Consider the following 21,054-nt stretch of genomic DNA (forward strand, 5'->3'; position numbering starts at 1 on the left):
CCATTATAAGACAAGAAAGCAATTTTTTTCCAGGACGTTATCAAGCATCATCTTAAAAAAAGCCTCTTTATTGCCTATGTATTAGAAATTAAGTATTTTAATTAAAATTACAGGGTTTTATGGCTTTTTGCATTATATTCTTCAGTGACTTAATACCTTGTAACAAGAACTTTGATAAAATGTTACCTGAAAAAGTCAGTATAAATTATTCTAAAATGAAGTATAAATCCAATACTAAATTTTTACTGAGGCAGCAGACTGCTTGCAACATAAGTGCCCGCAGATAAATAGTAAGCACCACCACAGATTTGCTGCTGCCAAGCATTAGAAGTAAATTGAACAGTCATCTCCTCTGTGAGAAAGATAAAAGCAATGCATCTACAGATAGACCAGGCACAACTCACAGATTTCACTTCAGAAGGCAATTTCAATGAAGGGAGTCTCATCCCACATTTTTAGAATGATGGAAAAATTGTTCACTATTCTATACCCTTGCCTGACTAAAACTTTAAACAGTCAATTGCACAGCCATTAAAAAAACTTCATTTTAGAATACAGGCAGGACTTTATTGTAAGACAAACCCCCCAACACTCAAACCAAACCATTGCTTCTTTAACATGTATGTTTTTGGCTTAAAATGATCTCTTAATGAAAAGAAAAACGCTAAAGTTGGCTTAAAATAAGCTAGCTAGCAGAAAAAAATTCCGGCACAAAAATACATCATGGCACCATTGGTAACAAAAATTAACTTCTCACTGATCACCTGTCAAAATGTTCAAAGTACTACAGGTTAGGTTTTTTCCATTTAGACGTTTCCTCAGCTATATCTGGCTAATGCCACAATACTAGGCTACCACTTTATCCAAAATAATTCTAAATTCAGTCTTACATCTGTACTGGATTTCCAATATAGATTTTCATTTTCAGCAAGAAGTGTAATTCAGCCCTCCAGTTTTTGCAACTTTCAAACTCCTAGCATAAATTTAGGAAACTATTCTCAAGTAGTAATAATGTAGCAATGATATTTAACATGTAAATATCAATTCCAATTCATATCTGGGTTAGTTCAAGCATCAAAAACTGTCAGCAGATTACCTTTACCCCTCCCCATCAAAGACCATCAGGTGCAACTCAGAATCTATTCTACCATTTGACAAATGCAGGTGATAACTCTGAACACTATTACAGGTCATGATTTTTCAAGCAACGTATGAAATATCCAAATACGTGCATTATATGATCACAGGAATCTTATGAGGAATTGTAATGACAGAACCCTTTACCTCTCAGAAAATAAAAATCCTTATTGAAGACTGCAGATATTATTTAAGACAAAGCTAATTACTGTCATAACCATAACTGTAAAGATTTTAGTAAGTTACACTGAAAATCTTTCATGGTAGGAACAATTATTAACTTACCAATTCTGTAATAATGATCTAATTTGTCCCACAGACTTGCCCCTTCTGGTTTTGGAAGGTTAATACTTTTAAGTGGCTCATAAATTGAACCTAAAAAAAAGAAGATAAAAAACAAAATCAAGATCAGAATTAGGTTCATAATTCAACTATTGCTAAAAATTACTGCAATATGATTTTTTTCATGTTTGTTATAGCAAAGCACAATTTATCAAATTTCAATTCAAACAAAAAAAGCTGTAATTTCTGTAATCTCAGAGAATAGATTTCTATACACATTTTTTCTACAATACCTGTCCACACAAACAAGACCTCCATCTGGATCTCCAATGCCTTGTAAATATTCAGCTACAGCAAATGCTACATAAATTTATGGTTTCATTATTTAAGACAGCCTATTAAATGTTAAGAATTTTCTAGGAACATTTTCTTGCAAGTTAAGTATGCTACAGACAGAATTCCTAAAGATATGTAGGAAAACAGAAGGAAGAGGGACAAAAGTAGCCCAAATTTAACTCTTAGTTCCTTACTTGCCTTCTAAAATGGTGAACATGTAAAACACTATTAATGTTTTACCTATCCTAACCTTGTTTTCACCCACCACAATAAGCCCAGCTGATTTCACGTCTTGAATCAAAAAAAGGGTTAGCTTGTTCTCACATACTACCAAAGCTTAAACAACCTATCCAACAGATAAAGCCCCCAAATTATCTATATTCCAGAGTAATACAATGCTATCAAATCCACATCTTTCCTTCTCAGTGTCCCACATACTGACTGCTTCCCTATTTGCACCCGAAAAGGCCATTTGCCTGATAGCTGAAATGAGCTACCTGCCAGAAAGACACGATTTCTTAAAAATTACTGGGGTAAACCATTTTGAAATTCTAGTTTAAGAGTAACATACTGCTCTCCTTCCATATATCACTTTGGCTTTATTCAGTGTTCTGGATGGCAAGATCTCCCTCAGAGCCATTTGGTAACAGGAAGAATGAGACCTTCCCCTTTCCGGGCTGCATGCTGTCCTTCTGAAAAGCTCAGAGAAATGAACTGCCAGGGAAGCCCAGCCAGCCAAGCAGTTCTGGCAGGATGCAGCAGAGTGCTCCTATTCAAGTCGCCTCTTTTGCACTCCCAGCACATATCCAAGCATCAGACAGGAGATTGTCCATATACAGGACTCTCATCTAAATGAAATTAATTTGTGTGGAGTGGTGACAGAGGCTTTATTAAGCAAGTCCTGTGGTGGGGAGGTTGGAAAATGTTTCCTGCCCCTCAGGAACTCAAACCCCACCCCCCAAATTAGCATTACTTTTGCTTTGCCATTGCAGTAGTTTTAAAAAGAATAAATCCACCCCTCCTTGAGCAGAATCCTGTGGGTCTGTTGTGCGTGGACTCTCTGGCAATGCGTAACAACACATCTGAGCTTCCCCTACAGCCTTGTCTTTCCTCATCGGGAGAGGTTAAGGTACGAACACCACATGCATGTGGGGAAAGGGCCTGAGAGGGAAGCACAGAGAGCCCCATTTATTTTAGTTGCCTAAAAAAACAAAGCTAAAAGAAATGAAGTGGTTCTGTAATGGAAAAGAAAAACTTGTAATATATCACACCTTTTGTATCTTCTGTTTAAAAAACAACATTCTGAACCCAATTTAAATCCATTTTCCAAAGCAATTTTATTTTTTCCACTTCTTTTTGCCTAGGAATCCCTGTCAGTTAGAAAACTTGCAATTTACATTGTTATACTATTAATTCAGTTATCTTGCAAAAGCACACAATACAGTGACCTGCAGTAACTGTAATTTTATAAGGTGATTCACTGAAAATAGGACAGAATATGCATAGGAAAAGATCTTCAGTAAGTTACTTATTGCATAAAAAGTAGCAAATTTATAAGATACTTACTTACTAGATTTTCAAAGGCAAAATAAAGATTCTTACTCTTAGATTTGTTCACTGTATAACACATACATAGTACACTGTCCTTTGTGTGTGAAAAAGGTTCAGAACGTCTGTTTCTTGCAGATTGTTAACCCCAATACTGCACCATGAAAAACAATTGAGTATTCACAGGCACACACACTTATACAGACAAGTCAAAAGTTTCTAAAATAAAATTGTTCTAATTTACATACTTACCAGACAATCTGTGACCCTCTGTGGCCATCAGAGAAACAAAATAAAGTTATCATGAACAAAAAGCATATTCTCCTATTTCAGAGCATTCAAAGATTTCAACTTTGTGCAGAAAGAAGATTGAACAGAATAAAGAGCACGGAAATGTCAAAGCTCCACCATCTACAAATTATATTCTTTTAGATGTTTGAAACTTTACTAGCAGAAATAAATTAAAACAGCCAGAGTAGACCATTCATGGAACAAAAAGGCAAAATTAATTCAAAGTTCAAGAAAATTGACAAAAAATAAGGTTTTATGCCTTGAAACTATTCCTTGAAAGTACTCCTAACCACAAGTAGGAGAACTTGTTTAAAGGAACACTCAAAATCAAAGTTTTCCAAAGTTTTCAGTAATTCCTCATTAGCATCTATATAGTTTATGTTTTGCTTGGGTGTCTACAGCATTCTGCTGGACAAATCCTGTGGTAAATTATGTTTCATTAGTATCATAACGTAATCAAAAGCAAGAAACAGACAGGACAAACATGAAGCTAGCTGCTCCTTCCATGTGGTTTTGTAGTGAGACCATAACCCAGTGGAAGCTATTTTTAGGATAGCTAAAAAAAGCCCATCTATACTCCTTTCCAAAATCTATTTAATAGTTCATTTCAGCAAGACAAAAAGCTGCCATAGAAAGATATTTTCAATTACACATTTAAAATAGGTTTTTAAACTGAAAAAAATTACAGCAGCAAGACTCTGCAACACTTAAACGTAGGAGAATGGCATACGCAAATAGTACCCTTGAGTTCTCAGTTTGTACATTAGCATTCAGAAGAAACAGAATGAGGACATTCATTTCAAATACTATTTTTCATAAATATCTCATTTCATTGTAACCATACAGTGTGGGGTGTTTTTTTTTTTTTCATTCCTTCCTAGCATACCTACTTATTTACCTAAAGTATTTTGTTGATTTAGTATTTCTTCAGCTGTATACCGGTGTAACAACCCTATACAAAATTTAAGTAGGGTACAGAGTAGTTCAGATTTTCTTTCACAAAGAATGAAGTACGACCATTACTTCCTTTCATCAGAATTAGATTGCTGCAAGTCAGTAACTACTTCAAAAATCACTAAAAAACCAAAGAGATAGGAAATCAAAGTGTTGCTTCCTGCATTAACATATTTAATGTCTGGTAAGAGAAGACTCAAAATCCTTATCCCAAGTCCAATTAAATCCCTGTTGGCCTTCAGATATTACACTGACTAAATACACTACATCCATATTTTGAATCAAAAATTAATCCCCTTTCATTTTCTACCACTTACAGGTTCCAAAGTAATACAATTTCACTGTTCTTCAAGTTGAAGAATTACTAAAAAGGATAGTCATTTCCTTTCAAAGTATTAGAGAATAGGAAGAAATCTGAAACAGCCCAATAACTGATTAACAGAGACACCAATTACGAGTGTAGAACTAAACTAATAAACAGACAAGATATTTCTGACTTAGCTAAGACATGGAAACAATAAGAAAACATTATCCAGCAGATGAAACTCAAATGTACAACAATTCCAGGAAAAAATTACAATTTAATTATCTCTTTTAAGCAGAATACAAAACTGAAGGAAATCAGGGAAGTTCTCCGAGGTAAGCTATTAGCAGTGTAAATACTTATGTATATACAACCTCTGGAGGCTGAAAATATTATGTCATCCTGCTGTTAAAGTTCTTTCCCATCCACTTCATTTTTATTCCAGTTATACTTGAGATTAGCATTAACTGCTCTTCAGGGAAAAGCTATAAACTGCCTAGATGTTTAGATCTAAAAACTATGGCCAACATTTTGAAACCCTGCTCCCAAATTCGTACATACAGAAGCTTTGAACACCCACACACCCTTGAAGATGGCAGCAATTGCAGCTATTAAAGAAAAACAGGCATCAGAATGGAATTCTGGACCTAGTCTATGGCTAAAGATTTGCATATTTCAACAAGGATTGATTATTCAAATTTTTCAAAGTACAGAATTTTAAAAAAACCCAAACAACCAAACATTCCCCCCTTAAGTTTAATCACAAACACATGGAAGCAACATGGCAAGAATTTTATTTCCAACATCTCACATGCCAGAAGAACAAAAGAAAATGTTTACTTGCATAATTATATCAGCACAGACCAAACAAAAAAAAAAAAAAGCTGAGAATACCAGATTTCTTTCTAGATTTTAGAAGAATAAAATCTGACCACAGCCCTTGAATGTGACACTAGTCCTGGATGTAATCTAACACTTGAGACATGAACAAGTTCTGGATCTCAGATCACAGGAACTTTCATTACCCAATATTAGTATGGGCAATAACATCTTCACATCACAGAAGTCATTGGGACCAAAGAGGATTTTATTTCTTCACACAGCAAAGTTTAAGAAATTATATCCTATGAAGAAATCATATCCTCCCAACATCACATTTCCTTTCCCTCGAGACTTCTGCAATCTCTCCTGAGCTTAGACTTAATACAGTACTGGAGAGAAACACTGTTGGATACAACCCAGTTTATTCTAATAGTTTTCTGCCATGAAATACATCTGGTTTTAAGTCCAAACCCATGTAGTTGAGCAAGGTGATATCAGAAAATAATTTTCAGAAGCACTTCCACTAGAAGGAAAATTAACTTCTCACGTATGTAAATATCTGAACTCTGATTCCAGGAACTTAACATGTACCAACTCTGCTGTTGCTGGTGTGGATTTTTAATCACTACATACAGGAAGAAACTATGATCTCATAGCTGACTCTGCTTTGAGCAAGAGGATGGAGTAGATGACCTCCTAACATCCCTTCCAAACCAAACTGTTCTACAATTCAATGAAAACATGGGAAGAAAATCCCAGGAGAGGGGATGGGGGCGGAAGAAGAAAAAGGTATTAAGGTATTCCTCTATCTGAATAAACATTAGGAGTAAACACAAGGTACAAAGTGTTCCCTGGGTTGAGTGATGATAATAACACAGGTAAAAATGACTAGTAATACTCATGACTTGTAATAGTCATGACTTGTAATAGTTTCATTCAAATAGTTTTAAAGTGACAAAACTTTTCAACTATCATTTATCAAGAAAAATCATGTGTTAGACTGTGCATCTAATTCAACTAGAATTTCATGGAAAAAGAAAAGAATGGAAACATGGAAAAAGAAAGAATTTCATGGAAAAAGAAAAAATACATACCAATTCATTTTGTCCTTTCTCTGTTTCCTAATCATCTGAAGTGATTTCTCTCTACGGTACATTATACTTAATGGAAATCACCGATTTCAGGATTTACAGTAACTAACAACACACAGAAGTTACTGAACACCAGAAATAAAACATTGACCGTCATGCCAGTACACAGGAGCTTCATGTAACCAAAATACACCAAAATGCCAAAGTCTGCCACACAAGCCTTGTAAATGCTACAAACAAGTCAGGAAACCATTCAGGATATTCAAGGCAGTCATTGCCATTTCTGAGAACTCAAAACACTAGCTCTTAAAACTACTAAAAATGTTTATTTTGCATCATCACAACAGAAACATCAAGTATCAATATAATAATTAGGAAAGAGTAATTTTTTTTATTACAATGCCATGTAAGGACTTCACATGTCCTTTGACATTCAGGGAGGCAAAACAGAAATGCCACAGGCAGGGCAGGGTAGTTCAAGTGACACGGTTGTGGCAAGAGACAGCTGAAATCCTTTTACTTGGTTACTCTCACTAGCACTTGTACAGCTTCTGTGTTTCCACACAGACTAAACAAGAGACCTCTACAGTTCTCCCCCGATCAGCTAGCTTCACATGTGGACACATTGTTTCCAGTCAAACTCTTTTCAAAAATATATTGAGCTAAAACAGTAATGGTCTTGACACCTTCATATATTCTAGCTTCTAAAGAGCAGCTATGCCAGGGGGCTTTATTTTGCTTCAATTCATTTTCCAAAAGTCAAGCTTTGGAACAATGACTGACTTACTGGAAATTTTACTTCTTTTCTCTAAACCAGTCACGTTGGGTTTTTTTAGGAGTTAAATCTAAACGCCATTCTTAGTGCACCTTTCACATGACCATCATCTTAAGAGAGAAATTTCAGTTCAGAGATTGTTACACAGAGATACTTAGAAGAACACAAAACACAAATAAAATAGGAAGATCTGAACAGTAGATTTCAATCTAAGTAGATTCCAATTTTCAGATATTTTCACTGAAAGAGCTCAAATTTTTAAGTTCTACTGTACAGCGCTAAAAAAATGCTAGCACAAAACACTCCATGAAACACAAAACACACAATTATTTTTTGTTGAGTTAAATAGCCACAAACAAAAACAAAACACAGAACTGCACACTTACCAAATTTTAAAAAAGCATGCGCAGAAGAGGTTCTGTCATCATCCAAACTGGCCATTTCAAATTGGTGCAGCTAATCACAAACGTCTCAGGCTAAGCTACAGCAATTTTCAAAATTGTTTAGTAAATGTTAAAGGCAACCAGCATTAAATTAAGTGAAAGCAACGTTAGTGGAGTTATGACAGAGTGCACAGCACAAAGGGTAGTAAAGTTTCATTACATTTTATGTTTCCCTCTTCTACTCTAAAAATGGGTTTCATTTTGCTTTTACTTCCATAAAACTTATCTGAGTAAAATGACACAGTCTACACAAAGTCCATCTTTTGGACATTAGACAGAAGCTTTGTTATTCTATAGGAAATTTGCTATTAACATCAAAAGGTGCTAAATAAAGTCTATTTGATATATTTCAGGACTAAATAAAAGCACTGATTTAACTACTGGATATAAAAGTGTTAAGTCATAGTAAGCACGGGGAGCTAAAATCCTACTTATGCATAGTGCTGCTTTTATCCCATGTGGAATTTACACTAGGATGTTTCTTGCAGTCATATATATTGCTTATGGTACTGAATATTTCAGTTATTTGAAGTACAACATCTTCCGGTTTGGAACATAAAATAAGAAAATACTGTTTTTAACTACGATGACAAGTTTTTCCAAATCTTTAAAGAAGTTAGTGTTTTTTAAAGTAACCAAAAGTTCAGGGGTTGCAGACTGGCCAACTACTGAAGATCTTTATAATCTGCTCCTAACTGTTAATTATCACAGTAGCAATGAATGAAACAGTATTTTATTGCTCAAGGAAGGGAAAGAAAAAATTCTCAATAAAATCTGGGTTTACTGGCAAAAATGTAATTGATACTTTAATATACATAAACATGAAGATACGGATTACCTCCTACAGGATAGGGTGTTAAATGATACTTTGCTGTCGGCTATAAAACATGAATCACTCATGCATTTCATGCACATGTGTCTATACTCCACGTTTACTGTATCTTACTCCAAGCATCATACTAAAAAAACCCTTGAAACAAACAGTGCTGTTTGTAAACTGGGACTCTTGAGCATAGACCTCAGCCAATTCAGAAGAGTATGAGGGAGTTTCAGCCACTTTGAATGACTATACCTACCATGCCTCTTTCTGACAGTGCCAGAAAGGAAGAATAAAAGCTCTGAAGTTATCCAAATTTCAACTTACTTATAAAGATGCAGGAGTAAATTTGAGAAACAAGAACATGATTTTCATTTTTAGATAAGAATGTTACCTGAAAGATTATATCTAAAATTTGATTTTTAAATCAGCTCTTTTGTCAGAAAAGCATTTCAACTAAAATCCTCTTTATTTCTTCAGTAAATAAATTCCTTCAGTTACTGTATAAATCACAAAATCTCTACGAACAGGAAAAGAAGGAAATTACCTACAATAATAATCTGTCATTATCACAGAAGACACTTTCTTATATGCTTAACAAAAAAGTAGAAGGCAGTAGCAGTTAAGAAAAACTCAAGCATTTAAAATCATCCAAATGCCTTCAGCAGTCACAGGGCCTGAACCTGCATGGGAATCCCAAAGTTAGTGTGCTGCCTCGTGACCCAGGATTCACATACTCCAAACACGCAGGTTCCACTTTATTTTGTGGACCTTTATGGCTATGTTTGTAAATCAGTTTTCAGATAACAGTACTGCATAATCAAATTGGCCACAAAGTAACAACTCATTTACTGGGTAGTCTTAATAACGGTATTTTGCAAATTAGTACTATACATAAGTAGAATTTTTAAAGCCATGTGAATCAGAGCAGTCTTTAATCAATCAATTTTCTTTGTGAGAGCCCTCATAAAGCCCCGTTTTCTTTTCACACTGTCTGATCAGCCATTACCACAATAGAACTAATCAAATATGCAAATAAGGAAATAATGATTGAGTTTTACAAGCACGTATGAGAAATAAATAAAAACCACAGGGATCATATGGAAAACTGCTTCCATTTAGAACTTTTAACAATTAAAGCCTGACTAAGACTGTACTTTATTTCAAAAATAAGGGAAAAAACCCGGGTTTTTTGAACTTTGGAAATTCTAGCCAACTCGGTAACCATCCTTTCATTTAGGCCAGAATGTAGCTGCCACGAAGTCCAAGTTCAGAACAAGAAATTCTCATGTTACAAGAAATTACCTTTATCCGAGGGAAACCTGGCAAAAGCTGGTACTTTTGTCTAAGTGCCTGCAATTTTAAAATACTTCATGTGTTCGACAGCTTTAAAAAACTGCAGCACTACTGCCTTGACAACCCTGCTGGCAAGGGACACCTGTAAATCATCTGAAACCCTGCCTCGCCAAGGGCACCCATTTTAGGGCACCGCACTAGGGTCCTGCGCCAGCAGGAAACCAGACTGCCCTTCACAGCCCCCGCCGAGGGACTGCAGCCGTACCCGCCGCGCTGCCAGAGGCGGGGAGCGGGAAAAGCCCCCCCGCAGGGGAGCGCCCAGGGGCAGGGCCGCGGCGGGGCCGGCGGTGAGCGACGGGCCGAGCCGCGGGGGGGGCGAAAACAGCCGCAGGGACGACGTCGGCCAAGAGCTCGGGGAGGGCGGCGGGGCAAAGGGAAGCCGAGGAGAGCGGGAACGGGGCAGTTAGTGAAGAAGGGGAGAGGCGCTGGCGAGGAGAGGGAGCCACGGAGCTCCTCTCGGGCAAGCCAAGAGGTCAGACCTGAACGTTTAGAGCGGGCCCGCAGCTCCAGCATCTTCCAGCTCACATCAGCCATATGGGCCGCTGCAGGGGCCGCCGCCGCCGCCATCCCGATAGGGACCCGCCGCTCCCCTCACTCCGCTCCGGCCGGGACAGCTGCCCTCGTCTCACCGGCGCCGCAGCCGAACGAGCCGGGCGGCGACCTCCGCCTGGTTCCCTACGCCAGCCGTAAAGAGACTCGCGCAGGCCCGTCACGCCGTTGTCGCAAAGCCGCCGGGTCAGTCCCGGAAGCGAGCCGGCTGTTGTGCCGGGCACACCCCTGCGCTGCCGTAAGTGATGCGGGCGGGGGCGGCTGCGGCGGGGAGCTGGGCCGCGCCGCTGCAGGATGGGGGGCTGCCGCCGCGGGCTTGGGCTGTGCCTGCTGCTGCTGGCGGCCCTGGCGGGGCCCGGCGGGGCCCTGCAGAACGTCACCGCCCAGCTCTTCGGCGCAGAGGCCTACGGGACCCTAGCGGCCTTCGGCGACTTCAATTCGGACAAGCAGACGGACCTGTTCGTGCTGCGAGGCGGTGAGTGCGCCGGCGGCGGGAGCGGGGCCGCCGTCGTTACCGGCGTCGGTCCGGAGGCGGGCGGGAGCGGAGCCGGCTGGGGGCTGTCGCAGGAGTCGCCGAGGAGCGCTTTGGGGGTTTTCCCTGCCGGTGTGAGGAGCGCCTGGCGCTGAGCTGTGTTCCCGGTTGCGTGCCGAGGCTTGCGGGGGGGCCGGGGCAGGCGGGCGCCTGCAAACGCCCGGGTGCGCCCCGCTGGCAGCCCTCGGCGGGCCTCCGAGGCGCCGTCCTGCCGCCGCGTCCCTTGGCGGAGCGTGTTCTTGAAGGGGCGCCGGTTGCGTGTTTGACAGGTGCTTTCTCGGTTCTTGCTGGGTAGGGAGGGGCTCTGCCGGCGGGAGTTGTCCTGCGAGGAGCAGGGAGTTGGACGCGATGATCCCGAGGGGCCCCTTCCGACTCGAGATTTCCTCTGGCTCCGCGGGTTGCCTCCTGCTCCTTCCTCCTCTGGTCCTCTAAAGCGCAGTGCTCGGCGGGCGGGTCTCTTTGCAGTACTGCTGAGAGCGAGCGTAGCGAACAAAAAAATTATTTTCAAGGCTAAAACTGCCATTTGCTTTGCTCCTGAGGTGTTTTCTGTATGGAGAAAGATATTTGCAACTCGCACTAAAAGATGGCTTCATATAGGGCAAAAAATACTTTTCTTTGAAGTTGAATTTATGGTTATGAAATAATCTAAAGACTTTGTCCTACAGAGTGAATGGTCACAAATTGGTTTTTCGCTCCTGCTTTCACAATATTTTGGGAAACAGAGATAAACATTTCACAGTTGTAAAGGGGACAAATTGCACGATGTCTTGCCTTGAACATCATGTTAAAGTGGAAGGCTCCATAAATTCGTTCCATAGAGCTGTCATCTGCCATGAATTTCTGTTCAGGCTTCAGATATGGGGGGGACCCCAAATCAGAGCTTATTATCAATGGTTAGTGTTATTTGTGGATGTTAATCTTGGATTATTTTACTTGCTTGAAGCTACACATTAAGATAATAAATTTATTCTCAAATTCACCTTTTTTTATACCTTCAATCTCAGAAATGTTTCTATAAGTAGCTTTGGTAAAGCATGAGTGAATTTCCTATCTAGTTGAGATATTTAAATGCATGGCTCCTTGAAAATACTCCACTGGCTCATCTACTGAAAAAATGTACTGAAAGATTAGATTTAAAATGAATGTCAGTAATAACAGCTATAATTTTGACTTTATCTTTCAGATGAATGCGTGTAAAAATGTGAATAGTTAAAAGTTTTAGAAACAACACTCATGGTTTCTTCTTTGCTTCTGCACAGCGGCACTTGTTATAGTTTTCCTAATTGATACTTTCTGTAAAAATCAACATGAAATAACCTAGTTGAAAACATTATTTTTCATAATTAAAGTCTTGACAAAAAGTAGCTTGGAAAATTTACGGAATACCTTCTAAACAAAAAGTAATAGCCAATTCTAAACAGTAGAATTCTAAGTAGTATCACAGAATCACTATGGCTGGAAAAGACCTGTAAGATCATCAAGTCCAACCATCAACCCAACACCACCATGCCCACTAAACCAGGTCCCACAATGCCACGTCCACACGTTCATTGAACACCTCCAGGGAGGGTGACTCCACCACCTGCCTGGGCAGCTCATTCCAGTGTTTCACCACTTTCTCAGTAAAGACATTTTTCCTAATATCCAGCCTGAACTTCCCCTGGCGCAACTTGAGGCCATTTCCTCTTGTCCTGTCACTAGTCACTTGGGAGAAGACACCAGCACCCACCTCTCCACAACCTCCTTTCAGTTGTAGAGCACGATATGGTCTCCCCACTCAGCCTCCTCTTCTCCAGACTGAACAACCCCAGTTCCCTCAGCCGCTCCTCATCAGACTTGTGCTCCAGACCCCTCACCAGCTTCGTTGCCCTTCTCTGGACACACTCCAGCACCTCAATGCCCTTTTTGTAGTGAGGGGCCCAAAAATGAACACAGTATTCGAGGTGCGGCCTCACCAGCGCCGAGTACAGGGGCACGATCACCTCCCTGCTCCTGCTGGCCACACTATTTCTGATACAAGCCAGGATGCTGTTGGCCTTCTTGGCCACCTGGGCACACTGCTGGCTCATATTCAGCCGGCTGTCGACTGACACCCCCAGGTCCTTTTCTGCAGGGCAGCTTTCCAGCCACTCGTCCCCAAGCCTGTAGCGTTGCATGGGGTTGCTGTGTCCCAAGTGCAGGACCCGGCACTTGGCCTTGTTGAGCCTCATACAGTTGGCCTGGGCCCATCCATCCAGCCTGTCCAGATCCCTCTGCAGAGCCTTCTGACCCTCGAGCAGATCAACACTCCCCCCCAACTTGGTGTCGTCTGCAAGCTTGCTGAGGGAGCACTTAACCCCCTCATCCAGATCGTCAGTAAATACATTAAACAAGACCAGCCCCAAAACTGAGCCCCAGGGGACACCGCTTGTGCCTGGCAAACACCACTTGTGACCAGCAGTAGTAGAATAAACAGTAGCCAATTCTAAACAGTGCTGAAGAAGTGAGCATTGGAGATAATACTAGGCTTTGAGGAACAGTGATCTGGTAAAGAAGCCCAGTCCCAATGATCCTGACCCTTAATAAGGAAATGGGGATGATGTTTTGTGACTTTTGCTGGATTTATATTACTGTTCTGATCTTGAATTACTTTATTTGAATGAGAGTTATGTTTTCTATGCTAAGATACATGAAAGAAAAATCAGTTTGTACTCAGAGCTTTGTAAGAGAGTGTGAACTAGCTAAACATAAGAGGTAAGCTAGATCCAGAGGTATCTTGTTGCAAGAACAATTCAAAATTACCAGTGGACCCTGGGTTTAGTCAATTTTTGAAACTAGAAGTATACAAATAAATGGAATTGTGCATACACTTACCTGTTTTGTAAGTCTATGCACAAAACAGGGATAAGTGGGGAAGCTCATGCCATTTGCTTGTTCAACCTACCACCCTCTAGTTGTGTTTGATGCCTCTCCTAATAGTCCAGGGCAGTGAGTAATCATTTCCCTGTTCACCTTCTGCATGTCATCGGGGAATTTTGAAAACTTCTGTGGCATCCTCACTCGGATGTTCAGACTGAAGACCTAATCTACGTAGTTGTTGGTTGCATGGAAGCTGTTCCCTTTTTTCACACCCTCCTATGTACTTTTTTCCTTTCTTCTATATTCTTTTTGAGATGAGAGAAAAAGAACTGCAAACAGCATCTAGGATGTGTGCACTATGGATTGATGTAGTGGCATAGTGATTTTGTTTTCTGTTACTCTAATGATTTCCAGTAGTCAGTTTGTTTTGACTATTGATGAGCACTGAGCTGAAATCTTCATAAATCTATCTTTAGTGACCATAAATTCTCATTTCTGAGTGGTATAATTGACTTGGAACCTGGTATGTGTAAAAACACATTTGCTTCTTCATCATCATCATTACTTTACCACATAGATGATAAAAAGGCAGGTGAAAGTCTATAGTGTGAAATCGGAATTACAAGTTTTAGCAGTCAACCCACAGCTTTATTATCAAAAGCTTAACCAGCCAGCAGGCTTCTTCACCTTACTGTGTGCCAACTTTTCCATCATCTGTGAATGTGTAGTGCAACCCAGGCTTTATTAGCTTGCCAGATGGGACTGCAGTAGTGGCCCCTATCCATTTTGAAAGGGTTTGTTTTCATTTACTCATTGTTGGCATGTTCTCCTTGGCAAATACGTTTATGGCAGTTATATTATAGCTTGTATTCCGCTATTTCACAGCTGTGAACTTTACCACAGAATGATGCTCTTGAAATATACTATCGTAGCTGAAGTTTGGAGCCGTAGAATTATTTTCGGTTAGGTAACCTAGTTCTTCCAGTTGTGGATGCTATAGGTGAGTTTCTTGGAGAATGCAGGAAACAAACATAATAAAGGATGAGTAAAAAAAAATTGTATTTTTTCTTCAGCTGTGAACTATTATTTTACTTGCAGAAGTAAGTGCATGCATGTTGTGGTTCACTGACTGAAAATACATTTCATCGTTCAGGTTAAAATTTTTTTTTTCCTCCCTGAATTTCAGTTATTTGTGCAACATAAAATATGGGCTTTTACTTAGATCTTCCTGAAATAATTAAATTATAGTGGCTTGTATCATTGCCTCTAAGTGAGGAAATGATGCAGGGAACCAGGTTACTTCTGTGAGTTTCACTTAAAGTGCTTTTGTCAGCCAACTTGGGACTGTGTCAGAGACAGTATTAAAAGAATTAATTTGAGTTAGCTCTTAAGCTTTAATTATTTGTATGGAACTGATGCCTACTAATTTTCCACATGTAATGTTTCTTAACTTGTTATAGGACGTTTTATTTTAAGCACTGTGATAACAATAGCAGAGAGAAAGTCTAACACTAAGTCCCAAAGAAGATTCTTGATATTAGCATTCATTTGAGATGCAATTAGATTTATAGGTAGTATTGAAGAAGTGCTCCTTTTGCTTCCTTTTGAATGAGGAGGCAGTAGTTGTATGGGAAATCTTTCAAAGTTTTTGCTACTGTGAGGAATGACTATTTGTGGCATAGCTTCTTAAATGTTTTTGTATAGAAACCATTTACAATCTTCCTCTGTTATTCATTGTCTTACTTGCTTTTGCAGGAAATGAGTTGATCATCTTTTTGGCTGACCAAAAGGAACCCTACTTTAAGCCCCGTGTTAAGTTACCAATGAAGTAAGTATTGATGTTCAATGGTGAAACAATGTAAGTGGTCGTTTTTCTGGAAAGTGCATCTCTGCAGTCAGCGGGAACATGACTGGAATTGTCTGTGCTGTTGTCATATGTTTGACTATGTTGTTCAGCTTGCCTTTAAAGCTCTAGTTCTTTGACCAGTTTCCTGATTAATTTCCTGAGACATTTTTGTTTAGATTTGTTTGGATTTTGTGGGTCAGATGACAGACTTTGTGGAGATGAGTTTTGTCATTCATACTGTTAACTAACAGGTGTGATTTCCCACCCCCATATGGAATTTCTGTGGTTTGGGTTTTTGTCCTCTAATTAGCATTAAATATACCCATATCTTGGAATATTTTTGCAGTTGACTTATTTTTTCAGGACTTTATTTCCTAGTAAAGCAAACTATCATTCCATATCGTAGGTTAAGTCTTTTTGGCAGGTAGTATCAGTCTCTGTCCCAAGACATGTTTTCAGGGAAATTCTTCTAGTTGCTGTAGTTACTAATGGAATGCAGCCAATATCATCTGGTTTGGAAAGAGATACGGAGAATGGTGTTCTGGTATTTCTGTGTAGAGATCTGTTCCTTTCTGAAGTTTAAATGTGGCTTTAAAAAAAGCATCGATTTTTAATAAATGTAAAACAATCTGTGTATTTATGTACAGTATATGTATAGTTTTAACCATAATAATATTACAGGATATGTTATTGCTTATGAATAATGCTTACTAATAGTATTACGTCTAATAAAAGTTAAATTGCTGCTATAGCTCAGCTTCATCTTCTATAGTTCTACATATTTTTATTTTTCCTTATTCCCTCCTATCTTGGAAGGAGCTAATTTGTTTAATGCATTAGAAATTACCTGCTTTTAATTCTTAACAGAATGATCTGTGTTTGTGTGTGTAAAGCAGAGTCTCTGAGTAGGTAACCAAGTAAAAAGACAGAAAGAACAAACAAATGCCGGGAGGAGCGGTGGGACATGGCAGAAGACAGGAGGAGATGATGTTGTCTTTAAAAAGATCTAGCTATCTGTCTGACTTCTGCTGCTTAAACTGCTCCTGTTGCTTTATGGTCTTGCTCTTGGAATGTAACCAAAAGATCCTGCATTTTTGAGGACTGGTTCTACAACAAATGAAGGGATTTAATGAAGTTTAGACAGCATTAACAGACAGGATATGGCTGAAGAACGCCTGTTAGCTGAAGTTTAGAGTTAAAAATGTCATCCTTCCTTAGAGGAAGACAGTCTGCAGAATGCTTCATTTACAGTTACTTTTGCGATAGATAAGGACTTTATAAAAAGCCAGGTTGTTGAAGGATAATATTGTATTGGACCAACTAATAATAATTGGGACAAAAAGGCAAGCCTTTGAACACACAAGTACTTTCAATTGTCATGCACACATTTGTACAATTATTTGCATGTGGGGTTTTTTGTTTGTTTTTAATGCTAGATCTCTCAGCGTTACCATAACCAGTGTAGTTCCTGGAGATTATGATGGTGATTCACAAATGGATGTCCTCCTGACTACCCGGGCACAAAATCATGGCAGAGATGAACTTTCAGTGTTTATTTTCTGGGGGCACAACCAAACATTAGGTGAGTTGCTGAGACGACTTATTAATAAAATTGTTAGACTTCTTAATAATTCAAAGTATTGTCAGAAAGTTGTAACTCATTTTACAGTGTAGTGATTGTTTTTACAACTAAAATAGGGATTAGCAGCTATTCAGCTTCATACCCGTATATTATCTTGCTGTTAAACTGTATTCAATAATTAATGAAAGAGAACAAAACTAAAACTCTTGCTTTATATCATGCAACAGACATAACCAAACAATATTATAGTTTCACAGTAGCCTACTAACTGAAGAGCTACTTCTCATGGCTTCCCTATTATGCATGTCAGCTTCACAAAGATTATCTCAGAAGACTTACCTTGAATTTAAAATGCACTGAGAACCTGGTGTAAAGTTTAGTGCATAAACTTTTAAAATACACCATACTTAGAAATAAGAGTGTTACATTACTGTTGGTAAGTTTGCTAAACAAAATTCTTTACAGGCAGTGACATACTAAAGTAGGTTTTGGGAGAGAGGTTTCTAGAGTCTCTATCACTGGAAGTTTTCAAGAACTTTAGAATTGAGTTTTCAAGAGTCTTTCAGCAGTGTTCTAGATACAGCTGATTCTGTCTTAGGGTAGAGTAATGGACTGTGTGAACTCCTGAAGTCTGTTCTATTTTCTGTTGACTTTGTTAGGAGAGGGTTTTGGGAGGAGTTTAGGGTTTGAAAAAGGACAGAAAAGCAAAACAAGATACTCTTAAGTCTACAAAAACTACTGAAGAATAATCACTATTCTAAACAACTGTGTTATAAAATAGTTACAGGTGAGGCAAGTGATGGCCTTAGATACCATTGCTTCTGGCTTTAATCAGAGGTGAAAGAAGCAACCTGGGAAAGTGCACTGGATCAAGTATTAAGAGAATAGGAGGTATTTGTAGTATTGGGAAGAATATGAAGGATTTGGATTAATTTTTGCTGTCTTGCTTCTGAATAAACAAATATTGGGAGAGGCACAAATGAGCATGTGGGGCCTAGAAAAGGAGTCGGAGGTTAAAAATTCAGGCAATGGTTGGTATGTAGTGAGGCTACTGGGAAGGTATGTGCTGCCTACTTGGGTAATGGAAGTGTGACAGACAAGTCAACAGGAGGGTACTGTCAAATAAAATGTGGAAACTGGAAAGAAGAGAAACATTATGGAGAGATGAAGGAAATAGGGATGATGTGGCAAGGAGCTTGGATTACAAGTAAAAGTAAAGTCTGAGAGGTTATAACCTGATTAGGACTTAAAATCCTCGCTTCCCATTTAGGCAGTCTACCTCTAATCCTTATTTCAAACACTCGGTGTATATGATTAAGGGTGTTTTTTACAGTGACAAAACATTGAACAGAGGTCTTATGTGCAATGTTAAATTTTTAGACTGTCTTCATCCCAACTATTTCAGATTTCTTGTGTCTATGTGATTGCAGTCATACATAGAAATAGGTTTCACAAAGATGTATTTGGAATAATTTGTTAGAGTTGCGTGGAGAGAGAAGAAGCCTCAGCATTTTAACTTTAACTCACCTTCCTGCATGATTTCAGGAAGCCATTTAGTTGTTTATGTTCAGTGGTGGCTGATTTTTTTATTTTAATCATAAAATTGATGGTTGTGAATTAATAGAAGAAGAATTATGTCTAAGTTAAAAATGCAAATGTCATAACATATTGCTAACTGAATAAAATTAATATTTTCTGTTTTCAGATCTTAACCATAAAACTATGTTAAATAAGACTTTTCATGATGAGCCTCTAGTAATGGAGTAAGTCTGACCTACTTTTTTAGAAAATAATATTTATAATGGTGACTAAGAGCAATTTAAGTATATATTAATTCTAAACACATGCTTTTTATCTTTTAAGAACAGGGTGGTTTGTGTGATGTCAACTGGTCTAAAAAAAGATGATGAAACATAACAGTCATCTTTACAAATCTTGTGTATTATATAATCCTGGCACTAGTAACTAAATAAGCTTTTAATTTTTTTAATTTCAGTACTCTGTGTTTTGCAGAAAAAGACCCATTCATTTTTTGGTGAATTTTGTAAAGCAAAAACCTTACTGGCTTATCAGACTGAGCAAATAGGCCTTTCACAGTGCACTTCCCTCTGTGTGAATGCTGAACAAAAGAGAGGGGGGAATACAGCTGGAAAATCAAATGCGTGGCATAGTGTACAATATTGAAAGAAGCATACTACTACCAGCAGTGCAGACAAGAGCCAAAATTCAGAAAAGACTACGCAGCTGAAAATTCTGCATTGTTTGGTGGAAAATGCTAACCAAATATAGGTTAACTTAAGAACAGTTAATTTCAACTCCTATAATGACTAAGGTAATACTGAAATTGTTTTGCATTTTCAGCTTTAATGGAGATTTGATTCCTGATGTCTTTGGTGTCACAAGTGATTCAAGTAAGCCACAGATATTGGTAGGCGGGTAAGCTAAGGCTTTGTTTATTAGCATGAATTTCAATAACTTACTCATTGTGCATCCACTTCTGTTCTTATTAAAGAGGCATAAGACTCATGTTTAATTGGAATTGTGCAAACATATGAATCTTCTCTCATTTCCACATGTATCTTTAAACATTCTATGATGTTCTGCATCTAATTTTTAAAGTGTTATTTTATAGGGGAAGTACTGAATACATAGAAAAACCTACGGAAAATATTTTATTAGTTCTTTAAGATTAAGTGATTCTTTTTAACATTTCTAAGACTTAGTTATGATCTCTGGAAAGTAATCAGAAGCTTATTTTTTTTCTTGCCATAAAACAAGTCACAGAAGATAAGGACTTTCATAATATGTTTGTAACGTCACTGGAATAAACACAGTCATTCCAGACAGTAGTAATATCACTGTCCTGCTCTTGTATAGTGCATATTGAGATTTTTCTGAGTCTATTAGCTAAGGGTTCCGAAAATAACATATCTGATCATTTAACCACTATGACTTCCAAAAGATTTGTTATATTTCAATGTGCTGCTAATAAGGAGGTTTGCTGGAAGTTCAGTCATTTTTAAAACCGAAACCTGCTTGGGAAATGACATAATTAGCCTGTAGTCCATCATAATGCAGAAGTTTAATTCTTGTGTTGATTTTTTTTTTAAGTGACTGAAAATAAAGTCCATTTACATGCAGCAGGCATGAGCTGCTTTAACAGCATGTGATTGCGTCCATTTCTGCTCATCTTTTATTAATTCTAAAGTAGATTTCAGAAGTACTGATAGTAAAACTGCTTGAGGAAACTGGGGAGGACAGCAATCAATGTCTCAAGATTTACAGTTGAAGTCTAGGCACTAAATTCCATTTTATGGATAGTGATACTTTTCTGTGTACAAAAAAAGTTGCTTTAGAAAGTTAATAAAATCTAACTGAAGCCACTGTGCTATGAATCATCCTTCGCAGAACCTTTCAAACAATTACTCTAGTTACTTAGTGTATTGTAAGCTAAGTAGTAATTTTAGCTTGGCATTAGGAGAACATGCTTTCTGTTCAATTTTATTTAAACTTTCACAATTTTTTTTAAAAAGTATATTATCATGATTAAT

General features: G+C 38.4%; 2 protein-coding genes across 6 annotated transcripts in view; one reads left to right on the forward strand and one right to left on the reverse strand.

Moving 5' to 3' along the window:
- The window catches only part of PHKB (phosphorylase kinase regulatory subunit beta), an 83,367-nt gene extending 72,628 nt beyond the window's left edge, over nucleotides 1-10,739 (reverse strand). For 3 of the 5 annotated variants that reach the window (XM_059824731.1, XM_059824728.1, XM_059824729.1), the window contains exons 1-2: nucleotides 10,636-10,739; nucleotides 1,423-1,512 (exon numbers count right to left, since the gene is read on the reverse strand). In XM_059824731.1, coding sequence (XP_059680714.1) covers nucleotides 1,423-1,512; nucleotides 10,636-10,723 — 178 coding nt within the window. In that variant the 5' untranslated portion in view covers nucleotides 10,724-10,739. Of the gene's footprint in view, nucleotides 1-1,422; nucleotides 1,513-3,555; nucleotides 3,574-7,926; nucleotides 7,983-10,635 lie in introns of those variants that run through there. The other 2 variants (XM_059824730.1, XM_009813019.2) reach the window with 2 other exon arrangements.
- A 314-nt stretch (nucleotides 10,740-11,053) lies between these two features.
- Nucleotides 11,054-21,054, forward strand: part of ITFG1 (integrin alpha FG-GAP repeat containing 1) — an 87,292-nt gene continuing 77,291 nt past the window's right edge. The window contains exons 1-5 of the mRNA XM_059824734.1: nucleotides 11,054-11,180; nucleotides 15,831-15,903; nucleotides 17,358-17,503; nucleotides 19,209-19,266; nucleotides 19,865-19,939. Coding sequence (XP_059680717.1) covers nucleotides 15,899-15,903; nucleotides 17,358-17,503; nucleotides 19,209-19,266; nucleotides 19,865-19,939 — 284 coding nt within the window. The 5' untranslated portion in view covers nucleotides 11,054-11,180; nucleotides 15,831-15,898. The remainder of the gene's footprint in view (nucleotides 11,181-15,830; nucleotides 15,904-17,357; nucleotides 17,504-19,208; nucleotides 19,267-19,864; nucleotides 19,940-21,054) is intronic.

This window comes from Gavia stellata, chromosome 15 (genome assembly GCF_030936135.1).
Source record: "Gavia stellata isolate bGavSte3 chromosome 15, bGavSte3.hap2, whole genome shotgun sequence".
Taxonomy (NCBI): domain Eukaryota; kingdom Metazoa; phylum Chordata; class Aves; order Gaviiformes; family Gaviidae; genus Gavia; species Gavia stellata.